Source organism: Passer domesticus, chromosome 3, assembly GCF_036417665.1.
Source record: "Passer domesticus isolate bPasDom1 chromosome 3, bPasDom1.hap1, whole genome shotgun sequence".
Lineage (NCBI taxonomy): Eukaryota > Metazoa > Chordata > Aves > Passeriformes > Passeridae > Passer > Passer domesticus.
Window position 1 is genome coordinate 7864073 of NC_087476.1, and position 14184 is coordinate 7878256.

The 14184-nt window shown below is 38.0% G+C and overlaps 1 protein-coding gene across 3 annotated transcripts in view; it reads left to right on the top strand.

Moving 5' to 3' along the window:
• ATAD2B (ATPase family AAA domain containing 2B) overlaps positions 1-14184 on the top strand; it is a 74363-nt gene that overhangs the window by 50439 nt on the left and 9740 nt on the right. For all 3 annotated transcript variants that reach the window (XM_064411786.1, XM_064411788.1, XM_064411787.1), the window contains exons 23-24: positions 279-401; positions 4396-4533. In XM_064411786.1, the coding sequence (XP_064267856.1) occupies positions 279-401; positions 4396-4533 (261 nt within the window). The remainder of the gene's footprint in view (positions 1-278; positions 402-4395; positions 4534-14184) is intronic.

The window sequence follows — 14184 nt, forward strand, 5'->3', positions numbered from 1 at the left end:
TGGCAACTTGATTTAGGTGTGTTCATCATTCACTGTTTGCATTTGTTTGTGGATACCACCATGGATTAAAGTTTATACTTCTGAAAATACCTATATCTCTTCAATAGCTGCATTGTGATGTTTGAGTGTGCTGTAGTATTGATTAATCTGCATTTTCAGATGTCTGTAATTTTTCCCAGTTACTTCTGTTTGTATCAGTATTATGCAATACAAACCAACATAGAAATGCTATGGAATTTTTGTAATTGTGATAAAAAAAGTGCTGTCCTGTTTTCTAGATAAAATAATTAGACATAGAGCATGTACTTTGAAGGACACTGCTCATGCTATCATTGCTGCTGAACTGGATCCAGAATTTAATAAGATGTGTGAAGAAATCAAGGAAGCAAGAAGAAAAAGAGGTATGTTTAACTTCAGTTATCATAACACAACACACTTAGAGGCCCTCCAGACAGGTAGGAATGGGCTCATGTTTACAACCCTGGACCTTGTATGGGGCTTCAACAACTCCAATATGTATTGAAAGGACAGCCCAAAGGGCAGAAGCAATTCAGGAGGTTTCTAGAATGAGTAGAGGACAACTTCCTTCTCCAAGTCATGAAGGAGCCACCAAGAAGAGATGCTGTGCTGGACTTTGTTCTCACCAGCAAGGTGGGGAATGTGAACCTCAAGAGCTGCTGGGCTGCACTGACGATGAAGTGGAGGGGTTTGAGATCCTTAGGGCAGCAAGAAGGGTGCACAACAAAGTTCAGTACCTTGGACTTCAGGAGAGCAAGTTTCAGCCTGTTCAGGGATTTACTTGGTAGAGTCCCATGGGATAAAGCCCTGGAGGGAAGAGGGGCTCAGGACAGCTGGTTAATACTCCAAATTCAGGAGTGATGTTTCCCAACAAAGAGGAGGTGAACACATTAAGAAGCCTGTGTGGATGAACAAGTTGATTGTGCATTAACTTAAACACAAAAGGGAGGCCTGCAGAGAGTGGAAACAGAGAAAGGTAGCCTGGAAAAACTAGAGGAACTGAGCAGCCAGGGATCAAGTTAGGAAAGCTCAAGCTCTGAGAGAATTCAATCTGGTCTGGGACAAGGGCAGCAAGAAAAGCTTCTGTACATATATGGGATAGAATTTAAAGATCTCCATACAAAAATTTACTATGAAATAAAGAATGCATGTCACATTCAGACAGTGCAGGTTAAAGGGTGATTGAGCTTGAAACCCCTCTGCTTTTTTTCTTCTTTTTTGAGCTGATCTGATAGGACACCATCATCCTTTCCAGAAGAAGGATGCATGGCCTACTATTACAGACAGTGTTACAGAACCTGGTGAACAACTAAATGTTAGGGTTGCTGTACTAACTTCTGATGTGGATATGGTGGAACCAGAGCTATGTTCTGGAAGTGCCTGTAGTACAGTATCATAAGAATTATGGTAAGGGAGAACAGCCTTTAAACCACTGGATTTTTAGTGGCATATGTACAAGTGTAGTTTTGGAGATAATGTATTGATTTTTTTGATTAAGAAACAACCCTTGCAAGTCTGTGTACAACTTCTAAAGTGACCAGGGAAAGTTACAAAAGTCCAAACATATTCCTGGTGTGGCAGCAGTGCTCTGTTTACACAAAAAGAGTGTACCTCCATAGAAAAGTTTTAAAGTTTTGAAAGTTGAAAAAGGTTGAAAATCACTGAACTATAACATTAGAACAAATTTTCATGCTGATTTAGGGATCACTGATTTCAATAATTCCGGCTTTACCTTAGCAAGTTGTTTCTTGCTTTGGTATAAAGCTCCATTATTTGATTTCTAGGTTGAATTGGCTGGTCTTAACTTTCAGCTGCTGATTCTTGAAATACTTCTATTGGTAGATTGAAGACCCTTTATTAATAAACTTCTTTGAACTATGCAAGTATCTATAGGCTTTCTCTCCTTCAGATTAAAACAGATAGAATTCTTTGTATTTTCCTATTCAGTCATGCGTGTTCTTGTCTAATTTTGTGCAAGCTTCCAATGTATGTCTTGAATTGTGGATAAATGAACCAATTGTAATTCTCTGTGGCTGTAAAACAGAGCTAATATAATGCCTTCATTTCTCCTCTGTACTTTTCTATTAGAACTACAAGAATATTCACAATTCTGGCCACAGCGTCATGCTGTGAGCTGTGCTCAGTTAATTATCCAAGTCCCCATGACTGTTAAAGGTTATTGCTTCCGAGGTTAAAGTAAATGTTTGTAAGAGCTCTTTGTTACAGAGAATGACTCTATGGCTTGTAGTCCTTTCTTGCAAGTTTGCAGGAACTGGGATACTGCCCTCCTTTTTGTGGCGGTGGCCCAGTAATAGATATTTCTGGAGACAAAGCCTGCAGACTCTGTTGAAAGAAGGGCAGTGTCTTAAGTCATATTTAAGGCTGATGGTATCATGCAGTGAACTTGTTAAATCAGAAAAATCAAGGTACCATTGGTGTGAGAGGGCCTTCAGGTACAGGTACATGATGAACAGCACCAGTTTGTGGGACAGAGCAACTCACAGGCAGGAATGGGCAGGGTTCAGAGAGGATTCAGTGCATTGGCATGGAAACTGTTACAGTGTCACAGGTCCCTGCAGGTGACACTTGAAGATGCTTGTGCTTCTGGACCACACTTGGTGGTTTCAGGACAACTGAGCTCTGCAGTTGGTGGAGCTGTAGAATGTGCAAGGCTAAGATCACTGACTGGGTTAGCAAGGAATGCTAACCAAAGCAAGTCCAAAAGACTTGGAATGCATGGAAGAAGCTGTGTTAGATCGACTGTTCATGAATAGAGGAAAATATATCAGGCTACTGAGGTCTGAGGAAGGCAAGCACAAGGGATCAGGAGTTGTGTCAAAGATTACAGTGCTGCAGAACACCTGGATGGTGACACTTCAGGGGTGTAGTCTTGGGATTGGTCATTGTAGTGGATGGAAAGGATGTGAATGCTGATCAGTTCTGCCATTATTCTCATTTTGCTCTAAAGAACAGCCTCAGCAAAACAGCAGATCAGGACAATCACAGTGCATCTGCTTGTCTAGACTGACACGTTCCCGGTTTCAGAGCAGTTTGAGCAAGGGATGAAAAAAGCTAAAAAGCTTCACATCAATTTTCTTCACAATTTTGTCAGCAAGTTACTTAGCAGTCTTTCATAGTTGTAAAATGGAAAGTATTTTCTGCATGGCTTTTTTGGGGGGTGTGGTTGTGGTGGTGTTTGGATTCGTTTTGGGGTGTTTTTTCTTTTCTTTTTGGTTTTTTGTTTTGTTTTGTTTTCCACACATCTGCCATTTTTACTTAGTACTCTGACTGGTGACCAGTCTCAAAAGTACTGCACATAAGCTGTACCATAAAATCAGTATGTAGAAGTCAAACTAGAATTTCTTGTTCCTCTGTTACTAAAATGAGGTGCTGTTGTTGAAAGATGTTAAGCCTAAGGACAGCAAGTTTTAAATTGGTAAATAAGAACCAACTATCTATATCCGAGACTACTGAAATTTGCAACTACGTGTGGAAACCAGCTAAGAAAAAGATAGAAGTGATAGTTGTTTTGAGTAATGAAATATATTTGATATGCCGTTTAAAATTTTTATAATAGTACCTAGAAACCTAAGCTGTAATTATTAATTGTGCGATGAGAGATTCTGTGTGAATCTTTTAATTTCTGCATTTTGGGGCTTCTTTTCAGCTCTTGATCACTTGTTTCTATTGGAGACATGGTATAACATTTTAAAGACCATTTTAGTGGATAGATAGGAAATTCTAATTCACAAATACAGAACTTCAGATATCCATTTATGTCTTTAAAATGTGCTTAGCCAATATGAAAGTTTGCTTTTTTAGAATTTAATTAAAAAACCTATGAAGCAGTAGAAGCTATGAGATGAAGTTATATTACAGGAAGCAAACTACGCTTTTTGTTAAAAGCAGAATTGCATTTTCTTAATTTAAGAGCTCATATTGACTCTGAAATGGATCCATTTTACATAACACAGATCACAGTGACAATACAAGGTTCTTATTCAGATACTCTTTTTGATATGGCATACAATGCTGTTATGAATTGCCACTTATTTTAAAACTGTTTAAAATGAGAAGATTGAAATGGTCAGTAAGAATTTGCTTGTAGAGGAAATATGAATAGAAGGGTCAATCTTTGGGGGAGGCAGTCACATTTTTCTAATCCATCAGAGCTGACAGTTTAAGACCATGCAACCAGTAAGTTGTTTTGTCAGCAGAAAGCAAATATTCTTGATGCAGACCTTTATTTTGAATGTCCAGCTAAATATTAGTGGATGGATTGCAGTTGCAGTATGGTGTTCCAAGTTTCTTCTTTGATTCAGTAGATTCCTGCAGGCTTGGTTTATTTAAATAGGTGTGGTTGTCTTTTGCATGCAGGCTTCTCAGTGCCAGCAGAGCAGGTAAATCCCCACGGTTCCACTGTACGGAAAACAGAAGCCAGAGTTGAAGAGGCATTTCGGAGCAAGCAAAAACCCACCATGGCCGTGTGGCCCAACTCTGCAAATAAATGTGCTTGTAAGTACCTCGGGTGATAATTGTGCAAAATTAGAGGGCCTTTCAATGGCAGATACTTGAAATGTGTCTCTACTGCTGCTTACTGATTATTTCCAGAAGTAATTTTAGGCATGAAACACATGGAACTAAGAAATACTCCTTCTAGGAGTACATAAAATCTGTGCCCAGAAAGTTGTAAAGAAGCAGGATTTCTGGTTTTGTGATAAAGAATAATTATTTTTCTAATGCCGTGTGAGTACTTTGCACTTTCTGTTGTAAAAGATGGTTTTCAGTATAAGACAACTCAGGCCCAAGAAAACCACTTTTCAAGGGTTTGATGAGTTTTCAGGTTTGTTTACTCTCTGTATTAGAAGGTAAATACCTCTACACTGCTTAGTAGTCTCTCACCTGCACTATATTGAATTCCTGCCTTCAATACATTCAGCGTCATGCTGAAAGCTAGAGAAGAGATTGCAAATTTAACTGTATTTTCCTTTATGGCAATGGTTTTCAACAGTCAGTAACCATTACTGGAGGATGTTAAGACACACTTCCTGGAGCCTACTGAATTAATCCAGTTAAGTGATCAAAATCTTTAGGATTGTGAGGTGTGATTGGGTAATCAGAGGCACTGCTAATTATTTTCAAGAGGTAAATTGATTAGAACAGGTGAATACATACCAGATATTTTCATTATAAAGAAAATAAAGACTATGAGAGACAGTGACTATGGGGGAATATACTGATAGTTGCACCTGGCTTTCCTGCTGAAGAGGTGGAGTCCATTATTAATATATTATTAGTAGCATTATCAGTTAAGTGCTGATTGACGGCAAACTGATGGAAGCGGACAAGTTTTTATTTTGGTCTTTGTGCTCTCCTTCATGGTGCCTTTCCTTGATGAGAAATTGTTTTCTAGGCATGGTGATAACTGCCCAGAGATGAACATTGTTTGTATATGAATGATAGTGTTGATGTCAAATGGTTTAATTAATTAGAGGTGTATGATTTTATTTCCCGAAGCTGTAATTTCTTCCGTTAAAGGAATTAAAGTCAATCGTACAGAATTATGGTTAGAATAAATTGTTATATAATAAATTGATGATGTGGATCCAAGCTGTTCTTTATTCATTTGGCAGCTCGTGCAAAACACAGAGTGTAGGGAAGGGATTCCCAATTAATTTTTTTTCATTTCCTGTGAAGTCCAGGATGGAGATTTTCCCTCTGGCTGCCCTGCAGAGCACTTTGCTGGCTGTGCATGCTGAGCAGCAGACGGTGGGGTTTATAGACCTCCAAGCTGGACATCCCTTGGGAAGGGGGAGAGCAGCCCTTGCTGGTGACTGGCATCCAAAGCAGCTCTGGTACCTCTCTCGCTTCCCCTCTGCCGTGGAGGCAGCAGCAGTTGTTTGAAAACTCAAGCCATCAGCTGCAGGAAATTGCCAGTGTCTCTGTGCAAACAACAAAGTTACTGTTAAGGCACTGATCCTGTTGGTATTTTCATGATCTAGCTTGGAAGGCAAGAAAAATTGAGGCTTAGTGGTGTTTGGGTCTACGATCAAATGAAAATCTGCCTTTTAAGGCTGAGTCTGGGAAAGGTAACTAGTCCAGGAGGGATGTGATGCATCTGGTAATCAAGAGAGAGAACCAGGAATTGATGAGCAATCAGAAATCTGCAGAAAGGATTCAAGCAGTACATGGGCACTCTTGAAGATTGATGTGGTCAGTTCAGCAGAGACTAATATGAGGAGGAGAAATGGTCTTAAAAGGGTATTTGGAGGATAAGCTAGAGAAGGGTGAGAGCAGAACTGAGCAGATTGTGGGGAGCTCAAATAGCAGAAAATGAAACTCTGGATTGTGATTGTTTAAATGAAAGAAGTAAGTTTGGAGAAGGGATTTCTGAAGAGGGATTATTTTAGAGGGAGAGTGGAATTTTTTTATGGTCATGAAATGGTATTTTTTTAAAGACTATAATGTATTGCACAATCAGAGTAACAAGAAAAATTATTAAAGTATTTAATTAAGCAGGATAAAACCATACTTTTCAATAATTCTGAAAATAATTCTGAAAATAATTGTATGTTTTCTGATGTTTGAACTTGAATTAATGTTTTCCCTTAGAGGAACCTAGGGAAAGAATCACCAGTCATAACTTTATTTTCCTGATCAGTTGTTACTCTTTTTAGGGGCTTTGCTTTACAGTATTTTAGAAAAGAGTGCAAAAAGGTTAATTCAGATGACAAACCTGAGAACTCTAAAAGAAATTATTGTCAAGTATCTTCTCTAAAAACAGAGAGGACTGCAGACAGTGCAACAGCCTTGCCAAATTTAGGGTCCCACTCAGTGGAGAGTGAGAGTTGGATTAATATTTGTTGGTTTGTTTTCAGAGGTTTTATATTTTGTATAAAAAATTATTTCATTTTTTAGTTGCCTGTTGTTTTGTGATTTATTTAATTTTTCTGATGTATTTTATATATTTTGTTAATTTGATTGGACCAGATGGGCTGTTGGAAATGTGGTGAATAAGTAATTTTTCTGTTTGAAGGCATGGTGATACACATTCTTGAGTTACATTTCATCTGCAACTCCCATTTCCCTTGTTGAAGGTACAGCTGTGTGGATTGTGTCTCACAGTATAGATGAGTTTTAAAAGTATTGAATTACTGGAAGTTGCTGGAAATCTATTTGGGGAAGTTCTGCCACAATTTAAAATATTTCCATTATCGACTGTGTATTTTGAGAAAATTGCAAGTATTCTGGTGGGAACTTGGAATGGGACAGATGTCAGAAGTCTGATATAAATAGTTTTATGATTATAGAATCACAGAATTACAGTGGTTCGAGTGAACCTCTGGAGATGTTTTAGTCTAGCTCCCCTCAGAACTGGTTGCTCAAGGCTTTGTCCAGTTGTGCTTTGAAAATCTCCATGAATGGGGGTTCTGTGTCATGCCTGGGGAACCTCTTGTAATGCTTGGATATAAACCATAAATTATTTTTCTTAATTTTGAGTGTCTTGTATTTCTGTCTGTGCCCATTGCCTCTTGTCACTGGGCACTGCTGAGAAGAGTCTTTGCCTTTGTGTGGAGCTGTGTGGAAAAGGAAACTCCCAGCAGTGTGCAGTTTGGTGTATTTGCTAAATTAAGTGGTTTAGATACATGTTAGCTCAGAAAGCATTAGCATCTCTTTAATCATTGGGATCCTGTGTAATAAAAGTGTATCCAGCTGCTCCATCTTGCCAGTAGATGGGGCATGGTACATACCATTTTACTGTCTTGCACTTGCTTCCTTTAGTGTTACATATAAATAAACTCTGTGGGGAAGATTTGGCTTTGCATTTTTTTTTTTTTCAGCATTTAATGATAATATATTGTAGTGATAGACTGCAGATTTTATGTTTTCTTCATAGAGAAGATGTTTTTTATGCCATGTGATAAATAGCATAGCTGTGAAAATGGCATTTGGAGCAAATAAAGAAAATTTAAATCCTTTGTGTTATGCAGACTATTAAAAATATAAGTTTTATATGAAAGTCATTTTATGAAATATGAAGTAAACACCCTGCTAACTTTTCCCAGTAATTTAAGTGATTAGTGGGCTCTCTAGAAAGGACTGTAGGGATACCAAGCAAGAATTAAAAAAACTATGGCAGAAAACGTTGGTTTTAAATAAGTAATATTTTCTTTGCCTTTTTGTGTTGGGTTTTTTGGTTCATTGGTTTTTGGTTTGCTCTTTTTCACCCTCAAATGGGTGATCTTTGCTGTCCTATGGAACACTTTGTTTCTGCTTTATAATGGAAAGGCTTTTGTTTTGTCTGGAGTACTTTTTAAAAAAGATTTTTAGAAAGAAAAGGTCTTTCATTTACAGTCTTTCTCAGAAACAGTTTTATTCTCAGTCTTTGTCCGATTTTCATCTGTTTAGTGTCTCTTCTTTGACCTTTCTGTGGCAGTGGTGTCAGTGATTGCTGTACTTCAGGCTTCTGGGACTGCAGCAGCGTCTTATCAAAGGACATGGCAGACCAGATGCCATATGGTTTTGATCATTTGAACTATTTTCTGCTTTTACTGTGGTTCTGAGTTTGGATTCAAAAATTGGATATTGGCAAATTAACAGTCATGCAGATGCTAACATGAAAATCCTACTAGCTGCTGTTTTGTCAGTTACCCTGTATTTGCTACTGTTTTGTTTTCTCCTCCTGCTTTCCAGATTTGACTTGGATTAATTCTCACTTGAGACAGAGGCAAATACTGTTACTTGATAAGCACCATAAAAAAATAATTTCTGGAACGTGAGGATATCTTTACTCAGAGCTGGAACAACTGTCTCTTTTTGTCTCTGTCATTTTGTTCTGGGTAGCGTAGGAGTTGGCATTCTGGTTGGGAGTGGTTTGATCTCTTGTGCTGCCTTCAACCAGATGCTTTAAAAGAAAGTTTCAAACATTTGAGAAACAATTTTTTTTTATGCCTAATTTTGAAGGAATTGCCAACGTAGCTGATAATTCCAGGTTGGTTAACAGTTCTTTTAAACCCCATAGGGTTTTAAATTCTTCTAATTTAAAATGCAATTTAGTGAATTTGTGGGAGTTCTAATAAATCTTGACTGCCTGTTCTTTTTTGGGATCCCATCAAACTTTTGAACTCGGTGATATCTAGTTACAAAGAAATTTTCTTTCATCACTATTAAATACCTGCCTATTGAATTAATCAAGTGTCTTTTTTTCTCTGACAGAGGGCTAAGTGGGTTCTACAATTTACCTGATCAGTGATTTTTTATATTCTCTTGTTCTCATCTTTATCACTCAGTAATGCAAGATGCCTCTTTTAAGGTTTCCTTGAAAGCATTGTCATCACCTTTCTTGTAAACATGGTAAAAACATCTTCTGAAGTAGTTTGTTTTTTTTTTAACTCTGAGTGGTATGCACAAGTGATGTAATAAAAACAGGTTTTCAGACGAAATAGATCCCTTCCTTCCTCCCTTCTGAAAACTGTGACAATGTTTGCTTTAAATTGTTTTAAGACTTAGTGTTTCTGTCTGTAGTAGTGGATTTTCTTGGGATTATTACTCATTTATTAATTTCAGATTTTGCCTCCTTGACAGAGAAACCACCCAGTAGCCATGATTCTTTCTTGTGTTTGTTCGTGGCTCTCTCGAAGCAGGAAGGTGTCATTCAGTTGTCCTTAAGAGCCAGCTGAAGGTACCAGGGATGTGCATAGCTGCAATAGTTGCTATTGTACAGAGCAGAGGGGAAATAAGCAGATCTACAAAGGTGAAAATTCTAAAAATTATCTCCACAGATGACATTAATCTGATTGTCTTTTCTCTTTTGACTTCATTTGCCTCTTTAATTTTCCAGCATGATAGTCTTGCCGTGTGTTTTACTAATATAATTACTCTGGTTTCATGTAAATTATATTTTTATCTTGGTTTCCCAAGAAAATCATGCCTCTGCTCTCTGTCCATCTCTGCTCCCTAATAACTTCTAAATCATTTAGTAGAGTTCAGACATATTTGACAGGAGCTGAGAGCTGAAAGATTAGATTCCTGCAGGTTTTGTGAAAATGGGTAGCTGGACAAATACACATGTCTACTGCAGGAAAAGGAGCTAGATTGAAAATGGTAGTTGAGCAGGTGTTGACCAGGCATGGCATGCACACCTCAGCCATGGGGAGGAACAGGAGACACTGGGATGGTTCCATGAGAAATATTGGGAAGAGCTTGAGTGGAGACATTTACTTGGGATGGTAGGGCAAAGCAGTTGGGGAAGAAAATACTAGGAATGCTGCAGTCAGGTTAGGTTTTGAAACTTTACTTCTCCGTGTTGAGTAGAAATGCCCAGATTCTTCGGGTATTTGCTTGCAAAACATAAGCTGTTATATAAGGTGATAAAAATCATGAATATGTGAAATTGTTGCATGCAGTTCTTTTCATGTGTTTTTCAGTTCTGTGCCTTGAGTGCCCTCCATCAGTTCCACAGTCACTTTAAGCTGGTCAAACTTCAGGTCACTGCTGAAGAGGCTGTCCTGCCTTGTTGCTGGTGGCATATTCTCACCGTGTTCCCTGTGCCAGCAATGACATTCATGAGCTGGAAAGCTCAACCAAAGATGTTGAAAACTAAGCCAGAAAAAATCCCAACAACCTAACGTTGTTCAGATGGATTTAGCTCCCTTATCTGTTGTACTGCAGGAACAGTAGTGCCGGCACAAATGAGGCAGTGGAAATGCTATAGCTGGCTTTGGAGGGAGAAATGGCTTTGTTAGTGGAAGCTGGCACCTCACTTTGCTTTTTAAGCCGTTGTGGAACTGTGATCTGTTCTTTCTTGCTGCTTATCTCTGACTGCAGTTTGGGACTTTGTGAGTAGAAACTCCAGAGACTTTCAAGTGGACTATTTAGTGCCTCTTGGTAAGGAATGTGGAGCTACTGGAAGCAGCTAAATTACTGTGGCAGGTACATAGATATCCTGGATGCTGTATAAGAGAGTGTAAGTTGCTGGTTATAAGTGATTTCTCAAGGCTTTGAGTTACTTTACACACAAGACATCAGAAAGGTCTTGAGGGTTTTGATCATGGAAGAAAAACTTAAAACATGTGAATGGCTTTAAGTGGTTCTTGATACTGCAGACTAAAAATCTAGATCCGTGGTGATCTTGCTTGCCGTGAGAATCTTCTTTGGGTTTTAATCCCCAGGAATTCTTCATGAAATACAGTAACAACAGAGAATAAAACTGTTTTACAGTTTTATCATTTACTGACAGAGGATTCACATTCTCTGATGGGTTTTAAGCAGTGTGGAAGCATGGAAGGGTCTTCTCTGCAGCATAAAGTGAACTTGTTAGCCTTGAATACTGTGCTGCACTCATAGTTCTGTAGTAGTCAAACTACAGACATTTCAAGAGATCTCTGCTGTATCTTGTTAGAGTTCTTGCCATTAAGGAAAGCAGACTTGGTTGTTAATAATTGACAGTCTTTGAATGATCTAATTATGTCTGCTTTCTTTTCCACTGTTAATTTTATTTCTCTGTAGTCTACAGTTCTGTCACTGTACTGCTCGATTTAGGGGACAGCAACAATGCATACCTCAGCTCTGAACATTCTGTACCACTCACTCATTTTTTTGAGTTCTCTTTTCCTGAGACCATAGTAAACAGAAAGGTCACAGTTACTTCTAGGTCTTGCAGAAATGCTTTGGAAGAGTGGGAAGGAATTTAATTTTTTAGGATGTTTTTAGTTTTTTGGGTTGGTTTTTTTTCCTACTATTATTTTTTTTAATAGCCAAGAACAGTACTCTGCTCTGGACAGGGCTGGTACTTACGTCACCAGGTAATGTTGCTATTACTTAGTGTGTCTGACTGGAGAATCTCCAAGCAGCACCTGTCAGAGGGCAAGAATTCAAAATTTCTGAAAGTCTGCTACAGGTTTCATTTTACTTAACTTCATCTAGAGGACTAGTCCTTCTGAAGTAAGGACAGCGCAGAATTTATTTTTAATCATACCTAGGGGAAATGCTGTCTGCCTTGTTCATGAGCCTTTCAGATGACTCTGAAATTGTCTTAACATAGGAATGGAAGAATTGAGGAACTTCACTTACTGCTTAACAAAATGTACAGTAAATTTCTATTCAGTGATTAATTCCATTGTATTACATAGCACTTGAAAAAAATGCTGTCTGCATAGATTGTGCATATTAGGAAAAAAAGAGCAGGCAAAGTTTAGTTTGATACCAACTCCATGTGAACCTGAGTGAAATGTCAGGTGTGACAGACAGATATTTATTGTTATTAAAAAGGTTTAGTAGTGATTTGCAAAGAAGCAAACCAGACAGAAGCTAGAACTAAAATTAAGATCCCTTTGGCAAATCTTCAGAGGTTATATGAAGATTATAGAGTGAATAGTTGGCCAATTTAGAAGGCAAGTGAATGTATTCATGTGTGAATAATTGCTATTATAATAGTTTGAGTTAGAGAAACTCAGTTCTATAAAGCGGGATTCTTCTGACAATAGTGTTTCCACTGCCTCTGGCACAAATACTGCCAAAAGGCTGGGTATCAATGAGGAGATTTCTGATGAGTAGTTTTAAAAGGAGTAATTGAAAAGGTCTTAAGGCATTAAGTTGCAACTGTATGTGCTGTGTTCATTTTTTAAACAAAGTTCACTCCAAGTTTTTCTCCTGTAAATAGCTGTCTCATTCTGTTACCTGCTGGAAGCTGATAGTGTCTCATGAATCATACTGAATAGAAAATAAAAAGTTTGGCATTCTGTTCTTGATAGTTTACAATCTTCCAAAATACAAATATTAAGGTAGTGAAGATGGGATTCCAGGTTAAGGTTTTGGTTTTTTTTTTTTTTTTTTTCAGCAATCTGTTAACCCATTAGTTCCTCCCCAGCAGCCCTTTGCATCAGTTTTGCATTAGTTTTACCCTGTGGTAGTGTTGTGGTGCAGGGTAGCTCCTTCATCTTTTTGAAGTCATAATGAACTGTCCTGTAGGATTCAGTTTCCTGCCTCTTATGGCAACTTCTCTGATCCATGACACTCTTGCAGTAGTGCCTTTTTATTTCCAGTAACTATGAAGGGGACCAATATGGGTGATGAAATCTGGTGTCAGTGTCTACTGTTTGTCACATGGTTCTCTGGTCCACTAAACACTTCTCCTCCTTGCAGCACTCCCTTAACTTAACTGGGGGAATTAAGTAGGACAGAAAGACTGGTGGTGGGGTTTGTTTTTAAATGCTGTATTCCTTGCTCAACTTTTCACTAATTTAGAGGCTTGACTCTGTGTAAAAGAAAAATCTATGTAACAATGTTTTGGTTGCTAAGGACCTGGAACCATAATTTCCTCTCTCATCCCAAAAGACCTTGCTGCCTGACTTTTTGTTGTTGCTTTGTCCTAATTAAAAACAGCAGAAAAAAAAAAACTACACACATAATGTTTGTTCAAAAATGAGACACTGAGTGAGCTGGACTTGCTGACTCTCAACTGGAAAAGACTTGAAATTTAATGAGATGGGTAATACAAGGATTAATTCCATTTTGCTTTAAAGTGATTTCTGTCACACCTAAGAATGTTAGGAATGTACTTGTATGATTGCGGAAATTATGGATTCTCATCTCAGGTGGAACTCACAGTGTGGACAGAAGGGATGCACCAGTAAATATTTGATGCTCAATTCACTGATGTAAAAGTTGTCAAATATACTTCACAATATATCTCATATATCTATCTGAATTACAGAAAAATGGGCCTAAACAGCCAAAAATCAGTGTATCTTTTAAAATTTCAACTTATTTATTTGTACATTTAGGATGTACCAGATTTCCTTTAAGAGAATTCTGCTCTCCTTCTGTGTTTTATTTACCCATCTTTGAAGTTGCACTGAGGTTCAATTCATTGGCTAATAGAGTATTATTTCTAGTTCCCTGTTTAGTTTCAGATTTGCTGCTTCATTGATTAATGAAAATCTCTTGCATAATCTAGGGAAAAAACACAGGAACTCCTGAAAAGTTATGTGAGTGGGTTGTAATTTGTCATCAATAAAAGTAACACTGACTGTAGAAGTCACTATCAGATCTTGAATATGGCTGGAGAAAGGGGATTTTTTTCCCCACCTCAAATCTTGCAGTTCTCCATAAAGATTATTTGTAACAATAAATACCCATTCCATGTGAGACTCTTTTTATTGCAAT